Source organism: Castor canadensis, chromosome 11, assembly GCF_047511655.1.
Source record: "Castor canadensis chromosome 11, mCasCan1.hap1v2, whole genome shotgun sequence".
Classification (NCBI taxonomy): Eukaryota; Metazoa; Chordata; class Mammalia; order Rodentia; family Castoridae; genus Castor; species Castor canadensis.
The window spans coordinates 38787767-38806932 of record NC_133396.1 but is presented as its reverse complement, the minus strand read 5'-3'; the positions used below and the strand labels follow the sequence as shown (position 1 = coordinate 38806932).

Here is a 19166-nt window from a genome sequence, read left to right as displayed (position 1 = left end):
GAAGATTCAAAGAAAGAACTCTCTTTCCTCCAGTCACCAAAAGTCCCCTCCCGAGCGTGCCGGGGCTCACCCAAGCCGCCAACCCCGCGCCCAAGTGGGCCTCCGTTGGAATCCTTAGAAGCAGGGATTCACCCCAAATTGAAGCACCCGCCAAAGAAAGGAGAGGAAACCAACATTCTCCAATTATTGGGGAGGTGGGTGGGAAAAACGAAGGTTTATTTTTGCTTCCCCCCCTGGCTCAGTGGGTCCAGCCACCCACCCTCTCCTTCCTGTCACTTTGTCACTTAGCAGGGAGTTAAAGCCACAGATGGGGCAATTTGAACAGGAATGGAGGAACTTGGATACCCAAAGGGGAGAGACCTGAGGAGTGCGGGAGCCTGGGGGCATCCCGGGAAGGGCCAGAGCGAGTGGGGAGGTCTGGAGGACATGGAGGACATGGTTGCATCCAGGTTTCCTTCCGTGGGTGGCGGGTAAGAACTGTAAATCTAAAAGAAAAAAAATCAACAAGAAATGCAAAGCCTCCCCCCACAACCCCTCCCCCCAAAGTTAGCTAAGGTTATCTTTGTAGGAGTGCGTTTCCCCGTCCAGGTTAAATATTACAGTTGGGCTGTCCTTCAGTCTGCCCCTTGCACAGTGCCCCGCCCATTAGATGTAACCAAACTCACACGATATAAGGACCGGAGCCTGCAGGGTCAAGATCTTCGCTCTGGACCTGGGAGGCTCCATTGCTAACTGCGGGAGGAAGACGCGCTGCAGAGGAGAAACGCTGGCGCGGAAAGATCCTCGGTGATCCCGAGCACAGGTTCTCCCAAAGGTCCGCACGCGCCCCCAACCCTGCTTCGGGCTCCCTTCCTTCCCGCCAGCTAACCCTTAGTTTCAACTTGCAAGGTCAGCGGGCTGCGGAGGACCCGCGAGCCGGAGGCTTGGACCGCAGAAGAGGCGCAAAGCAGCCCAGCCCAAACCAAGCGGTTCAAGAGCCAGAAGGAAACAACTAAATCAGGTACGCAGGCTTCTGCGAGGGAAACCAAGTGAGGTTGTGGCTAGGGACCAATAGTCAATGTGTGGTCAATTACAAGAGGCCACGTCCTCAAACTATGCTTCTAAGCCCGGGGTTTGGAGCCCAGTGACAGCATTGGACAGAGTGCTCGGGCTCTCAAGTGAGCCAGAACTGACTAGAGGTCGCTGGACTCGGTCCACAGAGGCTGGGATGCGGGAGCGTGATTGTGCATCTCTTTTGCACTGAGATAGTAGTGAAAGCCAGAAGAAAATCCCTCAGGATTTGCGCAAGAGCTAGGTAGGGGATCCTGGATGCAGGGCTTTGCAGCCGATTCTTCTCAGTACCCTACGGGTGGAGTTGGGGTGGGAGGAGTTGAGAGTAATATCTGGCCTCGCCGGGCCAGAAGAAGCCCTGCCTAGATCGGGAAACAGAAACTGATCACTATTCTGGGTGGGGGGGTGGTGGTGGGGGGTGGGGGCGGGGCTAGGGGAAAAGATAGCGGGAGGAGAGTTCCTGTAGCCAGGGGAGCGACTAAATGTGACCACATCCTGTGTCAGAGTGTTTAAAAGCCACAAGGCTTAAACTCTTTTGTTTAAATAAGAAAGTGAGTTATCAGTTTACCAGTGCAAGTGGAAGAAGGACTGTCATGATCAGCTCCTGGAATGATTATGAAAATTTACTGTGTTTACGCCTATCAGAAAACGTAAATTCCTTTCAGTATTATTGTCATGGAAACCGGACATTTAGGAGACATCCATTCAGGTCAGAATAGTACCTAAGGATTTGGCATCCTAGAGGATTACTTTGTTAGAAAAATAAAAAAGTAAAAAAGACAAATCTCCAAGGGGGCTGGGTGCTGGTGGCTCATGTCTGTAATCCTAGCTACTCAGGAGGCAGAGATCAGGAGGATCATGGTTCGCCAGCCTGGTGAAATAGTTCTCCAGACCCTATCTCGAAAATACCCAATACTAAAAAGGGCTGGAGGAGTGGTTCATGAGGTAGAGTGCTTATCTAGCAAGTGGGGGGTGCTGAATTCAAACCCCAAATCCCAGTGCCGCCAGAAGAAGAAGAAGAAGAAGAAGAAGAAGAAGAAGAAGAAGAAGAAGAAGAAGAAGAAGAAGAAAACTCAAAAACTACAAGGCAATTTCATGCAGCATAATGCATGAAAATATGTAGGGGAAGAGAGAACACTTTTTTTTATTTTGCTGTTCCCTATACCAGGGGGCACTAATTTCCACTGAGGGGTGGCTTTGAAGGTCTGAGAAGTGTAAACTTATAATATGCAATGGAAAGGTCAGAGGATCATTGCCAGATGACATAGGAGGCATCTAAAGGTCCCCAAGTGGAATGTACAGAATTGGGGCCAATAATCCTATCATAGATTTAGTTTCTATGGAAAAAAACTCAGTAGCAGGCACATAATTTTCTTGCTGGTTTTGGAACTAATGATATTAAAAAGAAGTACTTTTAAGTTTTTCAAAATTACTTAGGCTTTTAGTTTTTGATAGATTTATTGAGGTATTATCAACAGACAAGAAATTGTACCTATTTAAAGTCTACAATTTGATAAATTTTGACATATGGGAACCATCACTGCAATCAAGATAGTAAACATATCAGGGGGGAGAAATGACCCAAGCCTTGTATGCACATATGAATAATAAAACAATTAAAAAAAAAGAAAAACAGATAGTAAACATATATATCACCTCCCAAAGTTTCCTTTTGCCTATCTGTAACTCCTCCCTTCTAATCTTACACCCTCATTCCCACCAAGGAAAAAATGGCTGTCTAACACTAAATATTGGCTTGCATTTCCTAAAAGTTTATGCTTTTATATGAAATCATATAATATATTCTCTCTCTCTCTCTCTCTCTTTCTCTCAGACAGGTTCTCAATTTGTAGCCAAGGCTGGCCTTGAACTCACAATCCTCTTGCCTCAGCCTCTGGAGTGTTGGGATTATAGTTGTGTACCACCACGCCTGGCTATGATAGTCTTTTTTGTATTCTTTTCTCCTTTTCTCTCTCCTTCCCTCTCCCTCTCCCTCTCTCCCCTGCTCTCTCTTCCTCTCTCCCTTCTTCCCTGTTTCCTTTCTTCCTTCCTTCCTTTTTCTTTTTGACTTTTTCTTGAGACAGGGTCTTGTTATATAGCCCAGGCTGGTGGACTCAAACTCATGATCCTCCTGACTCCACTTCCCAAGTGCTGGGATTACAGGTGTGAACCACCATATCTGTCTCTAATTTCTTGTTGCTTTTTGAGTGTTCTCTACCTAATTTAACTGAACATAATTTACAAATATTTTCTTCCAGTCAGAGGCTTATATTTTTATTCTCCTAAATGTTTTTCAGAGTCAAGAAATTCTTTACGTCCGATATGTTGAGCTTTTCCTTTCTGTATTGTGCATTTAATGTCATGTCTAAACTATGTCTGCCTAACTTAAGGTAAAAATATTTTTTAATATTCCCCTCTAGAAATTTTATAGGTGATAGTATAAATATAGATACATGCAATGAGCAAACAATCTATTAAAACAGAACTCTGACCCACAGTCTCAGCAGCAACCAGCAAGGGAGCCCAACCCCAAGCCCTGGAGCAGTTAGCCCATTGTGGTCAGCACTTGGCCAATAACTGACAACTTCCCTAATTTTTGCTCCCACTTCCATTTCAGGACCGACCACAGAAAACCAAATAGATTCCCCAAAGTAATCACATAGGATGCTCCATTTCTCGTTAGATGCCTTTATCTTCCGCATTAACAACAATTTCAGATCAGACCACACCTGAGCCTTCCCTTGTCCCTAAAAAACATCTGTACTTCCCTGCCTGTCATTCAGCCGAGCCAAGAGCAAGTGATGGCAACTGACTCTCTTGTTACAGTGAGCTCTGAATGCATAGCTTCCACTTGTTCTCACTTGGGTGGTTTTCCTTAATGTTCACAGCTTTCTTGGAGGTTCCAGCGACTCACCACCCGTCCCACTTGTCACTGTAGACCTCTGCCTTTGACCAGGTGTGGTGCCTGCAGAGGCCCCTTGTACCTTGCCACTAGTGACTCGTTTTGTCTGCACCAATGTGGTAAGTCAGCACTGGCTCTGAACTTTTCTTTCATTGTGTTCACTTCTCAGCTGTTTATTCTCAGTTTGGGAGCTGGGTTTTGTCACCAGTTTCCATTTTGTGTCATCTTTGGTGCAATCAGGCTATTCCCTGTCATCCCTTTTTACTCTGTTTGTGTGGTCCATTTAGAAGTGTTTGTCACAAGGAGCATCACAGGGCAGAACACAAGACACGAAGAGGCCCTCTAAGTTTGTTCGAGCTGACCTCAAAGACCAGTAAGTTTGTGGATCTCCTTGAACTGGTGTCCATTTGGAAAACTCTGCGTGGGTTAAAACCAGATAGGATTTTCCCTCTTCCTTGAGTTTTCATGCTGGGATCTTGACTTTGATCCAGACAGAGTGTTTCTGTGGTTTCAGCCTGCTGGGGGGAACAAGATTGTTGGGTCTGAGTTCAGAAGTGGCCAACTGTAAGCTGGGGGACATGATACACAAGGTGCACAGTTATTACATTCCTACTGATGGTTGCCAGCTCTTGTAGGGTGTTCTAAGTCTAGATCCCCTATTCACCTAGCAAACATTGCTTCTTATGTGCACAGTACTAACTCATGTACCTTACTAAATAGCATAACTTCAAGGATGGTCTGGCCCTTTAATGGCCACTCTGGGGAACATTTGAACAAATTGTTGCTTAGAAAGGCACCTTGAAAAACAGAAATAAGTAGGATTTCTTAGGACCAACTAGGTGGCAGTTTTTGATTAGTACTTAGGGGCTTCCAAATAAAACTGTGGATCAAAAATTTCTTGCCTACAGATTTTTTGACCAAAGACAATGAGCAATTGGACACACTTGAGCAACAGGTGAGACCCATTTCCCCCTCTTGGAGTTCATTCAAAATGGCGCATGTGTCCATGCTCCAGTAGTTTTTGCTACTATGACATACTATAGTTTATTTCTTTCCTTTTTCTGTTTTTGAGTAGCAATGGTCATGGCATTCTTGCTCATGTCTTAAGGATATATGACTATTAATTTCACAAAGCAGTATAGTCTCAGTTCTTTTTTTTTCCTTTGGTGGTACTGTGGATTGAACGACCTCAGTCAATAGTGGGGATTGAGTCGCAGCCTAGTCCTTTTTCTTGTAGTTTGTTTTTCATATAGGCTCTCCCAGTTTTGCGCAGGCCCACCTCAGAATGTACTCCTCCTGCCTCCACCTCCTGGTAGCTGAGATTACAGGCATGTACCTCAGCTTAGTTCTTTTACTTCTATTTCAGGGCACATCAAAATAGATTTAGTAAACCAACTGTGATAGCACACGCCTTGCAATCGTAGCTCCTTGCGAGGCAGTTTAAGACCAGACTAGGCAAAGCTAGCAGGATCTTAGCTCAAAAATAAAATACAAACAAAAGAGCTGGGGATGTGGCCCAAGTGGCCCTAGCATGCTCAAGGCCCAGGGTTCAACCCCCAGTACCAAAAGAAAAAAAGAATTGGTTAAGTGATTTTCCCAGAGATACAAAGCTAGCAAATAGTGGGAGAGGAATATAAACTCAGTTTTTCTCCCTCTTCAGCCCAAGCTCTTTACTGTTGCACGGTTACCTTCTCTTTGGTTGTTGCTTTGTAGCACAGCTGCATGAAATTATTGGGTGTGAGGCCAATTAGGTCATAAAATACCCCATTTTGATCAGATTCCATGCTCATCAAACACCCTTCTGAAACCTGTTCACATGCTCTACACTACAGGAAGAGGATTAAAGTATCAGTTTAAAATAAATGCTTGAGCTCCCCGACAGTGACATTTCTCAAGTAACAGAAACCAAGTACCATTGTGGCTCATATGCTTCTGTCAGTTTTGACTTTGGGGTGGTAAATCAGCTTCCCTCATACCATTTACTTTGGGGTCTTAAAAATATTAATTTTACAATTTTATAAGGCCAAGACTAGACCTGGGATACAGTTAAACTCACCAAGGACTTGCCATTCTGTGGCAGTTCTTGGCAGCTTGAACACTGTGGCTTTCCTGGCAATACCCTAACGTCAACCTGAGCTCTTTCCACCAGTGTTTGCATGGTGTGCCCATGATTTCCTGTCCACTGGATTTTCAATCATTTTCTTCTGCTGGAATCATGTGGAAGGTGGCTCCACAAGCATTGTATCAGTGCTTGGTGCATAGAGTTGCTATGGAGCTAACTAAATACAGGCCAGTCTTCCTTCTGTTGTTCTCAGAATTATTTATGTCCCTTCCAGGTGAACCTGCCCTCTGTGGCTCCTGCTCACAGAAACAGAGCAAGGATGTATGCATGTATGCACATATATGAATATATGTATATGTATATCTTAAATAGAAAATATCTTTACAAAATGGGAACTTCTTTATAGTGCAATGATACATTATCCATGTAATCACATCTATTTATTCCCCAGATTGGACTATAAAATAATCTGAAAATTTCTCAGTCTCAGTGAAAGAAAACATAGAACAAAGGAAACCAGTAAGTGTCTGCACACCCCATAGATACTCTGGCCTAGAAAGCTTCCTTGCTGCATTTTAGCTCCTTCTAGTATCATTACAAAATTGTCTATTTTTCACAGATGACCCAGGAGTCCTTGCCAGTCAAAGAACTTGACAAAATAGTTACTAAAACCACAGCACAACCCAGCTTCCTGGTCATCTCTATGGTGGCAGAGGACAGCCAGGAGACTTAGTTCGTCTTTCTGCCCTCCATGCATTGTTCTGTGCTTGAAGCTACATGGGAGTACATGAAGGGACCAGCCTCAGAAGGGTGGCCTTGAACGGTTGATTCTGACCCCTCTCCCTCTTGTCCTATTCCAATGACCCTGTCTTTCTGTTTTTTAGGAGAACGTTTCAGGGTTGTCAGCCAAAGGCTGAGCGGATGGGTCTCAAGATTGATTCGTTTACAAACTTTGCTGAGTTTGTCATAGATGCAGGAAAAGTCACTCTTGGGATTCAGCAAAGGATGCAAATGGACTCTCTGCTGCGGACGCAACAGAATGAAGTCATCTTGCAGGCAGTGTGCGCGCTGCTGAATTCTGGGGGAGGAGTGATCAAGGCTGAGATTGAGAACAAAGACTACATTTATGAGATCCACGGTATAGGACTGGATCTGCCTCCAGTTTTCAGAAGCAATTTAGATGAGATGCAGCAGGGAAACCTCTTCTTCCTATTTGTGAAATCGTGGGACACAGAGGCCTCTGGCCTACGTCTGGCCACCTTGTGCTGCAACTTGTACTACAGACATGAGACATCTACTGACGTCATGGATTCTCAGGAAGCACTGGAATTCCTCAACAAGAAGAGTCGGACTCTTAGGGCTCTCTATGACCCCAATTCCTTACATTCAGAGGAAGCACAGGTTGGCGGACACTATGAAACTGGCACAACGGCCATGGCTGCTACTTTATTTGGCAGGGTGCAGCTTCAGTATCTGGAAAGGCTCTACTTTACTGAGTCCCTGCATGTTGAATTTCAGATGTTCTCAGCAGACCCAGTCCAGTGCATTAAAGAGCAGCTCCCCAAGTGTGTGTCTGCATTTGCCAATGCCGAAGGAGGCTACGTGTTTTTTGGCGTGCATGATGAGACTCATCAAGTCATTGGATGTGAAAAAGAGAAAATAAGTCTTCCCTCATTGCGGGAGTCTGTTAATGGCTGCATTAGGAAGTTACCAGTCCATCATTTCTGTTCTCAGCGTCATATCATCCAGTATGCCATCAAATGCCTTGAAGTGCATGATAAGGGGACCCTCCGTGGCTATGTCTTTGCGGTCAGAGTGGAGCCATTCTGCTGTGCAGTGTTTGCTAAAGTGCCTAGCTCCTGGCAGGTGAAGGACAACCGTGTAAGGCAGCTGGCCACAAAGGAATGGGTAGCTTGGATGATGGAGGCCGATCCAGGTCAGGGAATAAGACCAAAGATGATTGTGATGTTTACTGGAGGGGAGGCAGGGGAAAGAGAGACTCATTCTCACAGATGATGGGTCACTGCCCTGGGCTGGTAGTCTCAGTGACGTTGGTGAAGGAAAAAGTATGAACTAGTTATTTCTATTTTCACATCCTTTCTTTTTATGTTTTGTTTTATTTTACTTTGAGACAGGGTCTCCCTATGTAGCTCAGGCTGGCCTCAAACTTGAAATCCTCTGCCTTTAGCCCCTGGAGTGCTGGGATTACAGGTGTGCACCATCATGCCAGGCACATCCTTTCTTGTGTTCACAGTAAACTCTCTTCCTTTCCAATTATGAACTTGCCTCTAACTCTTCAGGACATTCCTTTTTCACATGGACACATGTCTCCTTTCTAACTTATTGCCCCTTTCCTTTGACTTCCTATTCTTGTCTGGTTCCCTGGATTCAATATTCTCCCTGGCTGTCTTGCTTCCATTTTACTTTACATTTCAAATTGACACATAAAATTGTGCTTATTTACAGTGTAGCCGGTGATGCTTTGATACACGTAAACGTGTGAAATGTTCAATCATGATAAGCTATCCATCTCCTTAGACATTTATCCTTAGTTTGTAGTAAAAATAGTTAAAATCCTTTCTTCTAGATTTTTGAAAATATGTAATATTTTCCACTTCCATTTTTGTACCAAACATGAGCAAACCATGGCTTTCCCATTCTTGCTTTTAGGGATATTAACCATGACGGACAAGCTAAAGGGTAGTGTTGTAACAGCATTTACCATGGAAAAGGAAAGCTGATGAGATCAGATAAAACAAATCATGGTCACTTCTTTAAAAGTCCAGAAAAATAAAGTCTATTTCAGAAACTGCTTAGAAATCTATATCCAGCAACGTTCACATCTTCTAATCACACATGTATCTTGAAATATATTTAACTCTAAAAATATAAAAAGTTTTGTTTCAATATGATAAAAATAAATGTTCCTCACTATAGCCCTCCCCCAACCCAAACCTCAGTAGGATTTCCTGAGCTGACCTGTATAAACTCAATGATCTGTGGGCTGTGGCTTTGAGTTATAGCTCAGCTGTAAGCTGGGTCTGCCTTTTTGTATTTTGAACTCTTGGTTCTTGTTTCCTAAGATCTTTCCAGGTTTCCTGAGATGGTTCTTGCACGAAGTTTGTCATATGCCACACCCCATAGCAGGACTGTGTGCACTCATAAGAATTTGGAATGTCTGAAAGAAATGCAGAAACGTCACTTCTCAGGTAATCTGCCATCTCTGGTTGCTTTGGAACACGCTGATTGTTCTTTCATACAGAAAAAAATCTGACTCCTATGTTTTATTACATATAAAATTATTTTTGGAAGATTTAAGGACATAAACATCAGAAACAAACCTTTAAAACTTTTAGTAGAAAATGAAAAAACCACATTTAATAGAAAATGTATATGGAAAATTTTGTCTTTGTAGTAGGGAAGGATTTCCTAAATCAGATGCAAAAGTATTAAAATTGAACAAAAAGTTTGAAAAATTTTACTGCATTATATTAAGAACTCCTCTGGTTAATCTTGACTGTCCACTTGATTGGGCTGAGAGATGCCGAGGAGATTAGTAAAGCACCCTTCTGGGGTGTGTCCAAGAGTATTTCTGGAGAAATTAGATCATGAAGGTTCTGACCTAATTAATAGTTTAATTCATTGATGGATTCAAAATGTAGTAGACTATTGGAAGGTGGTGGAAACTGGAAGGTGGAACCTGGTCTGAAGAAGTGTGCCATTGGGGTATGTCTTTGAAGGGCTTATCTTGCCCTGGCCCCTTCCTCTTCCTCTCTCTCTCTGTGCGTCGTTGCTGCCATGATGTGAATTTCTCTGCTCTTGGGCGCCCTCCCTGCCATGATGGACTGACACCTCTGAAACTATGAGCTTTCTTCTTTTTAAGTTGTTTATGTCAGACATTTTGTCACAGTAATGAGAAAGCTAACACACTCCTGTTTCTTAAAAAGGTATCTTCAAATGAAAATATTTAACTATGAAGTTGAAGAAGACATTTGTAGCCCAGGTAGAGGCTAACAAAGGATTTGTATTAAGGATAGATAAAGAACTTATACAAAGTTTTTAAAGGACCACTCAATAGAAAAATGGGAAATATGGTATGATGATGCATTTTTCAGAAAAGGAAGCACATATGTACAAATTTATGAAGTTGCTCAAGCCATGACCAATGAGCAAAATGCAGATCAAACCCACAAGTAGATATCAATGGACATCATTTAATTGACAAAATCATGTGTGGGAGACAAGATCTTTTCTACATTACTGCTGGGAATTTAAATTGGTCTCATCTCTTCAGAAAACAAGTTGGGTATTATCTTAAAGAGCTGATCAATTTTTTTTCTATTTTAAACAGAACTCTACAATATACATTTTTCTATAAATAACTGAAGTGTTTCTAAAGGACAGGTTCCAAGAAATAGCAATTATTTATAAATTTAGATAAATACTGCCAAACTGTAACCCAGAACCCATGCCTTGATCTACTTTCACCAACATGGTCTTAGCATGGTGTTTCCTTTTTAGAAGAAGCTTAGAACCATTTTGTTGTACCAAAAAGAAAAAAGAATTTTCTTATAGTCCAATATGGAATGTCCATTTACTCAAGTCCTTTTTCCCACATTTTTGTCAAACTTAAAAAAAAACATTGTTCTATTATTTTCTTTAACACTAACAAAGAAGATATTGCCAATTAAACTATAAAATGTAATCTGACATCAGGATACTGCAATACATTTGTAATCAATGGAATAAGTTTTATCTTTCAATTGTTTCAAAGTTTCACACACATCGTTACTTCATATATTAAATTTTATTCCTAGAATGAGACTTTGATATGATAACAATTTCTGGTTGTGAACTGTTGGTATGTAGGAAAATCTCTTCATTTTAAAGTATACGTTATTTTGTTTCAGATTTTTTTATTTAATAATCATCTTAACGCAAAAGGCAGAGATAATTTTTAATTAATCTTTTCTATATTTGTACATTTTATTTATTGTTTTTGTCTTAGTTCATTGGTTAATTACTCCAGAACAATGTTAAAATAGTTGAAGTTGGGTGCCAGTGGCTCACATCTGTAATCCTCGCTACCCCAGGGGGCAAGAGATAACAAGGATAGAGGCCAGCCTAGGCAAGATTCCACTAAAAAATACCCAACATAGAAAGGGCTGGCAGAGTGGCTCAAGTGGTAGAGAGCCTGCCTAGCAAGTGTGAGGCCCTGAGTTCAAACCCCAGTACTGCCAGAAAAAATATATAGTAGTAGAATATACCCTTGGTTTAGTCCATTTTGAGAGAAAATGACTAGAGCATTTCTCTGTGCCTAGAGAAACCTGACTGGTGTGTTCCCTACTTGCTGGACAGCTGGATGTACCAAATGTATCCCCAACTAATCATTTCCAATATTTATTTCTCATTCTGATATATCTATATGTCAGATATATCTATATCTATATGCTGTAGAATCTGTCTATTATTCTATATTAACTGCTATTTTATGTCTGTTTCTTCAAAATTATCCCTATAAACTGGAGAGTCCATTCTCCACCCACCAGAGCACAGATTCATCCTTGACTCTTCCTTCTACCTTTAATTTGAAATTCAGGTTTTGCGTGTATTTGATTTTTTTTTTCTTGGAAGCAGGTTCATAGTTTTGGTTAGAGTCCAAATTAGGGTTTGTACCCCCTCAAATTTAAGAATCCCATACACACATCTATCTATCTATCTATCATGTATATGTATATAGATGATACATATCTAAAATGATATGTATATAGATGATACATATCTAAAAGTCCCTATATATACCTTATACTCTTACACATAATATATTACATATGCATGAGTATATAATATAGATCCTAATATATGCAATCTATTCTAAAGTCTTTTTAAGTACTTCAACTTTTTGGTGGGGGCAGTACTGGGGTTTGAACTCAAGCTCATTCTGGCTCTGTAGACATTCTACCAATTGAACCATGCTTCCAACCTTTTGTGCTTTAATTCTTTTTTAGGTAAGGTCTCACATTTTTGCCTGAGCTGTTCTGGACCACTGTCTTCCTTACCTATGCCTCCCTCATAGCTGGAATATAGGCAATGCCACCAGGCCTGGATTTTTTTGATTGAGATGGGGGTCTCACTAACTTTTTTTGGGAGATGGGGGGCCTGTACTGGCATTGAGTCATGTTCTTCCCAATTTTTGCTTTCCAAGTACCTGGGATTACAGATATGAGCCACTGTACCTGACTAAGAATTATTTCTAAAATTTGCATACATAAAATAGACTTTTTGTTGTACAGTTCTAAGAGTTTTTAAACATTCATAGATTTGTGAAACCACCACTACAGTCAAGACACAAAACATTTCAATCACTCAAAGGTAAACTTCATGCTGACTCCTGGTGGTCAGACTCTCCTTTAGTCTCTCACCTCTGATAGCCAGGGGTTCTCCATACTCACAGTTCTGTTTTACAGAAAGTCATGTAAGTGAAACCACAGAGATCATAGTCTTTGCCAGGTGTTGACATGGCACACTAATGTCTTCCTTCCCACCTTCTCCTACCCCTTTGCCTCTTACTTTGGCAACACGACTGCATGGAATGACTGGATGGACCTTGCTGTTTCTTGTCTCCATGATAACTCAGATACCCCTTCTTGACTATCTCCCCTTTCTCCCATCCTTAACTAGCTATCTTGAACTCACCCTTTGAGAGTCAGCCCCACCATCTCCTTCTTCATAAGGATTTTTGTACTGTCCTTTTTCCTCTTCTTAAATTGTCCCTCTCCTTGGAGTTCATGTAACACTGTGTATTTCTTTCTGGTTGCCTTTACTACTTTGTATCATAATTATTGTTGTCTCTTTTTATTAGGTCCCCCAAACTCAGAATTACTTTTTCTTACTTATGGAAAACCTAGTGTTGATTCATGGTATGGCCCAAATGTTGACTGGATCTAGACTATAATGGTGATACTGGCTTGTATGTGGATTCTCTAACTCATCCCAAATCCATCCCTGTCTAGTATCTTCGGATAGAATTGTCTATACTCCAGAAAGTGTCTACAAGGAACTCTTCTCACAGCATAAAGGACTCAGAGACTTAATAAATATGGAAATGCGCCCCATCTCTCAAGGAATATTGATTTTTTCTTCAAGCTGGGCTGTGGACTTGGGTCTGCAGGAGAAGCAGAGTGTCGTCTGTGATGCACTTCTCATTTCCCAGAACAACAACCCAATCCTCTACACAGTTTTCAAGTGTGATAGGGACTGGAAGAACTACTCTATAACAGTTGCCCATTCTTTGAAACAGAGGCTGGTGAACACAGGTGGCTACACTGGGAGGTTATGTGTCATTCCCTTGGCCTTCCTTCTTAATCCTGATAAAACAGTGAGACCTCTTTGTAACTCAGAAGTGCAAATTTATCCCGAGTCCTATAGTCTTCTGACCACCCAGCACATGGAAGCTCTGCTCCAATCCCTTGTGATAGTCTTATTTGGGTCCAGGTCCTTCTTAAGTGAAGAGCTGGGCTCTGAAGTTCTGAACCTACTCACAGATCAGCAGTATGAGTTGCTTTCAAAGGACCTTCGCAAGACCAGAGAGATGTTTGTCCACGGCCTAACTGGGTCTGGGAAGACCATGCTGGCTCTCAGGATCATAGAGAAGATCAGGAATGTGTTTCACTGCCAAGCAAGTAACATTCTTTACATCTGTGAGAACCAGCCCTTGAAGAAGTTTGTGAGGTATGCAGCCTGACTATATTCACTTTCTTTTTTCTTTTCTTTCTTGGTTAGGTTTTTGAGACAGGGTCTCACTATGTAGTTCAGGCTGACCTAGAACTTATGATCACCCTGTTTCCACTTCCCAAGTGATAGGATTATAGGTATGTACCCCACATCCAGCTGTTTTTTTTCCTTCCTTCCTTCCTTCCTTCCTTCCTTCCTTCCTTCCTTCCTCCCTCCCTTCCTTCCTTCCTCCCTTCCTCCCTCCCTCTCTCCCTTCTTCCTTCCTTCCTTCCTTCCTTCCTTCCTTCCTTCCTTCCTTCCTCCCTCCCTCCCTCTCTCCCTTCTTCCTTCCTTCCTCACTTCCTTCCTCCCTCCCTCCCTCTCTCCCTTCTTCCTTCCTTCCTCACTTCCTTCCTTCCTTCCTTCCTTTCTTCCTCACTTCCTTCCTTCCTCCTTCCTTTTTTTCATTCTGTCTTGGTGTTTGAATTCAGGGCCTCGTACTTTCCAGGCAGGTGCTGTATTGCTTGAGCCATGCCTCCCAGCCCTTTTTTGCATTAGTTATTTTTCAGACAGAGTCTCACCTGGGCTAACCTGGACCATGATCTTCCTATTTATACTTCCTGAGTAGCTGGGATTTCAGGCGCACACCACCACATTCAGTTTTTTTATTTAATTGGTTGAGATCCAGTCTACTGAACTTTTTTTTTTGGGTCCTTGGCTGGCCTCAACCATAATCCTCCCAGATCTCCACTTCCTGAGTAGCTAAGATTACAGGTTTGAGCCACCACACCCAGCTTGTATTCACTTTCTTTAATTGAGTAAGTTTGATTAGTGGCCTTAAGTTTCCATTCTAAGATTCGTATTGTATTTACCATGTCCAGAGGAGTTTAAGAATAGAGTTGGTTTCTTTTGTTGGATTGAGGAAAGCCTGATTGTGTTTCTTATACTTTCAGCAGGAGAAACATGTTCCAAGCTGTGACACGGAAAAACTTCATGAAAAGTGACTTCGGGAGGATTCAACATATTATCATTGATGAAGCCCACAATTTCCATGCTGAAGATGGAGACTGGTATCGGAAGGCAAAAGCCATCACTCAGAGAGAAAGGAATCGTCCAGGAATTCTTTGGATCTTTCTGGACTACTTTCAGACCAGCCACTTGTGTTGCAGCGGCCTCCCCCCTCTCTCAGTCCAGTTTCCACGAACAGAGCTCACCAGGGTGTTCCGCAATGCAGATGTAATAGCCAGCTATCTACAAGAAACAATGCAGAACATCAGAGAAAATCCTCCACCCAATATCCCTCCTGGGTCCCTGGTGATGTGCCAGGAACCTAAATGGACTCAAGGTGTTCCAGGCAACTTAGAGATCACTGAGTACCCAGACCTGGAGGGGACGGTGATTTATGTAGCAGACAAGTGCCAGTTACTTTGGAGGAATGGTTATTCTCCCAAGGATATTGCTGTTCTGCTTTTCAGCAGAGCAAGTGAAATAGAAAAATATAGAGATAATCTTCTGTTAGTACTGAGGAGGAGAAGAATGTCTCAGCTCACGGAGGGATCTAACCCCTTCATACTGGTCAGGGATGCATTGGGTGCTCTAGTTGATTATATCATGTTAGACAGCGTCCACCGCTTTTCAGGCCTGGAAAGAAACATTGTGTTTGGGATCATTCCAAGTGCAGTCGAACCCACCATTTACTACAATATTCTGTTCTGTTTGGCTTCCAGGGCACGATACCATCTGTATATTCTAAAGGTTTCTGTCTGACAAGAAGATGCCAGAAGATTCCATTAGGTAGCTCTCATTTCTAGTTAACTGTGAAACTATTTTTTCCAAACATTATAGCATAAAACACTTAAGGGGCCCTCATTTATAAGACCATATACTCTTCTAGGTGCTGGGGACTGGAGGTAGATAGCTTGGCAAACAAGATGATGAGATTGGTCTTGGGGAAGGGGCAGATCCCAGACAAGCAAATAGCACAGGAACAAGAAGTTCAGATGGTTATAAGGGATATCAGAGAGTAGTTTGAGGGTCTGGAGGCTCAGAGACTGTGTGTGTGTGGAGGGGAGGGATCAGGTGCTCAGTGAGGGAAGAACTAGTCAAAGATCTAGTCAGAGATCTCTGAGCCATATGCACCGGGTTGGCTCAGATATTATCCTGATTATCATTATCAGTATTATTTTGGTAGTACTGGGGTTTGAACGCAGGGCTTCACATTCACCAGCAAGCACTCTACCACTCAAGTCACGCCCCCCAGCCCTATTTTCATTATTTTTTTACACAGCCATGTGCTGAAACACTTGAGAGTGGAGTGCAGGGGAAGTATGAAAGATGGAGATGAATACTGTTGTGCAGGGCGTGTTTTGAAATGTAGGATAACATGCTACAAATTACAATATTTTTGTAAAGCCCCATTATAGTGTTTTATTATTTTCTACTTTTTCTTTTAATGGTTTTAATGTGTTTGATTCCTATACTTTATGCATGCTTCTTAGCTATTTAAAATCTCTCCTCTTTTTTTGCGTGTGTGTGGGAGTGGGATTTGAACTCATGGCTTCACACCTGCAAAGCATGTTCTCTAGCACTTGAGCCACACCTCCAGTCCATTTTGCTCTGGTTTGGGGATGGTGTCTCTGGAACTATTTGCCCAGCTGGCCTCAAACCTTGATCTTTCTGATCTCAGCCTTCCAAGTAAGTAGGTAAAATTTCTGCTCTTTAGTTTACTTTAATATTATTCCTATGGAAAATCTGAACTTAACTACATGAAGGTAAAACCACCATAGTCCCCAGGAGACACTCTGTGTTTATTTGTGGATTTTTGGGATGATAGAAGGCCTTAGGATGGATGTACTAGACTCATAAGTTACCTTTTGTCTTCCATTCCATTGAGTCACCAATGAAATGACAACGTAAATCTAGTATTGTTCTGTGGAGTCTAAAGGAATTCAGCGTCTTTCAAAGGCCATTGCTGCAAAATATAAGTTACTCAGAAACTCTCCCAATATTTAAAGCTGGGCAAACCCATCTTTCCTGAAAGACAGAAAGTTAAAAATCTAGTTCTCTATTAAAAATTCCCAAGAGTAAAGAAATTTAAATTTCTCATTTGTAAGACGTATGAATTTGCAGGTTGAATTGGTCTATTTCTGCCAGTTAAAATCTTAAGAACTTGTTTTTAAATTTTTTCAGACACATTTACAGAGAAGCATGGAATTAGTCTATTATGAGATTATTCATGGCTAAATTGGAATATATCACAAATCACTTACTCTAGAAATTCAGCATAAGAAAGGTCCAAGTCCAGATTCCAATCAAAAAGTAGGATAGAAAATAGTGACTATCTCAAATAAAATTATCTTTGTAGAAAAAACACCATAAAAAGTAAAGAAGCAACACACTGGGGAAATAATGGTAGCAACTGTCACAAATAGTTATTTATTTATTTTTTTTGTGGTACTGGGGTTTGAACTCAGGCCCTCACTCTTGCTAGGCAGGCACTCTACCACTTGAGCCACTCCACCAGTGTGTTGGGTGTTTTTTGTCTGCTGGGTACTTTTAAGATAGTGTCTTGATTTTTGCCTGGGCTGGCTTCAAACCTCGATCCTCCTGATCTCTGCCTCCTGAGTAGCTAAGATTACAGGCATGAGCCACTGGCACCCGGCTAATTCTTCTTCTTCTTCTTCTTCTTTTTTTTAAAGTTCCTATAAGTTAAGGAGAAAAATTCTAAGATTCCAAAAGAAAAATGGGCAAAGAAGCTTAGAGGTAGAAGAACACAGAAGAAGAATTTAAAATAGTTTCTAAACATGGAGACAATACTTAAGATAGCAGAAGTCTCATTTAGTATGCTCACGTACTGTTTGGCTGGGGAATAAGGCTCCTATATTGTGGGAATTAATACTGCTCCATAGAGGATAACATGGCAGTAACTGTCAAAGATTGAAATGCACATATCCTTTTAGCAATTCCTCTTTCACATGTATAATAAAACGTGTCAAGTGACTTGTCAATAGAAGTAAGGAATTTGACTATTTCTAGTAACAGAAAACAGCAAAATAGCAAGCATCTATCCTCAAAGTTCTAATAGATTAATTTATGACATATCAACACTTTGTAATACTATGAAACCATCAAAAAGAGGGATCTCTAGATGTATCAATGTGGGACCATCTTTAAAATGTATTATATGGTGAATAGAGCAACCTGCTAAACGATGTCTGTCTCAAGCGTATAGACTTGATGTAGGTATGTGCTCGTGCGTTAAGTGTCTTTGGAAGTATGTCTAAAATCAGTAGCAGTATTTGATTCTGTGGAAGTGCCAGCAGGAGCAGAAGACAGCTTTTGCTTTTCATGACTTTGGATTTTGTACCACGTAATCATCTTGATGTGATTTTGCTTTGTGTGTGTTTCTACTTGTTGATGTGATGGTTTTATTAATTACTTTCTCAGTTTTCTATCAACCTGTATCCTGGGATAAACGTTTTATGATCATAAGTATTGATGTGGGAGCAAGGGGGAGGGGTAAAATTTGAAAACTATAGAAAATACAAAAATAACATAGTAAGTCTTTGTCATATAAGATTCATAGGTACTAAGATTTTTTTCATATTTGCTTCAAGCTTTTTTTTTTAATAAAAGATGTAAAATGCCACAGCAAAAATGGAATTCCTCTTTCTCATTTCACATCCCATTTCTCTCCCCTTCTCTCAGGGATAATAACTATCATGACTTTGGTAAGTGTCCTTTCAGGCTATTTGTCAGCAGTTTTACACACACTGTGGGGCATGGGATCACACCAATCACCATCAGAATGAAGTGAAAGTGGAGGGCAAGTCTGGGAATTCAAGGGACCAAGGTATTTGGTTCCTATGGCAACAACCATACCTATAAAGGTTGTAAAGTAAGCTATTTCTGATAGATCTAGGAAGAATAGGCAGTGAAAACAATTGAGCTGGAAGGTGACACTCTCAAGCTGAGAACATCTGTGGAGCACTATAATGTCCTAGTGATATTGAAGTGGAATGCTGCAAGCCACAGGCTTTGAGATTACCCCTAATCAGAATCCCTGAGCCATTCCAGAAGATGCACCTACCACCAAGGAATTAAGACATGCATTGGTGAGGATGGCACTAGCAGGGCTGGGGAGGCTGAGGAGAACCAGATTCCAAATTTTCCTCTGTGTACTCATGGGTGTGTGTAGACTGGGCTTTCCCAGTGGGTTTTAATATTTCTTAGGTCCAGGTGATTCTGCCTTGGCCAACAGCCTAGGCATCACCAGGTCAATTGGACAAATGATAGTTGATTGCTGCCTTGGCTTGGCCAAGGCTAACCAAGATAGATAAGAATTCTCTGCAGAGCCCGTTGTAAGCCCAGCTTCGTGCCAAAGTGCTCAGTTGCCCTTGGCACCAGAGTTGCCACCAGCATTGTTTGAAGTACCCAGTA

At 41.7% G+C, this 19166-nt stretch overlaps 1 protein-coding gene across 8 annotated transcripts; it reads left to right on the top strand.

The window, feature by feature from the left end:
* Window positions 1–861: 861 nt before the first annotated feature.
* Window positions 862–18374, top strand: Slfn5 (schlafen family member 5). Of its 8 annotated transcripts, XM_074046335.1 has the most exons (9): window positions 862–1000; window positions 3939–4071; window positions 4240–4325; window positions 4861–4907; window positions 6466–6533; window positions 6899–7950; window positions 9098–9223; window positions 13028–13745; window positions 14681–18374. In XM_074046335.1, exons 6-9 carry the CDS (start codon window positions 6936–6938, stop codon window positions 15492–15494), a joined length of 2673 nt encoding a protein of 890 aa, XP_073902436.1. In that variant the 5' UTR covers window positions 862–1000; window positions 3939–4071; window positions 4240–4325; window positions 4861–4907; window positions 6466–6533; window positions 6899–6935; the 3' UTR covers window positions 15495–18374. The 8 variants fall into 8 exon arrangements, with proteins under 8 accessions (XP_073902436.1, XP_073902437.1, XP_073902435.1 ...); XM_074046336.1 differs by lacking the exon at window positions 4861–4907; XM_074046334.1 differs by lacking the exon at window positions 6466–6533 and having other exon boundaries at window positions 14684–18374.
* Window positions 18375–19166: the final 792 nt, after the last annotated feature.

Excerpts from the sequence above, each read along its gene's own strand:
- Slfn5 (XM_074046333.1), top strand. The coding sequence starts at position 4,879 with ATGAGCAATTGGACACACTTGAGCAACAG. Across the intron at positions 9,224-13,027 it reads GCAGAAACGTCACTTCTCAG|TATCTTCGGATAGAATTGTC; the intron begins GTAATCTGCCAT and ends ATCCCTGTCTAG. Across the intron at positions 13,746-14,680 it reads CCCTTGAAGAAGTTTGTGAG|CAGGAGAAACATGTTCCAAG; the intron begins GTATGCAGCCTG and ends TTATACTTTCAG.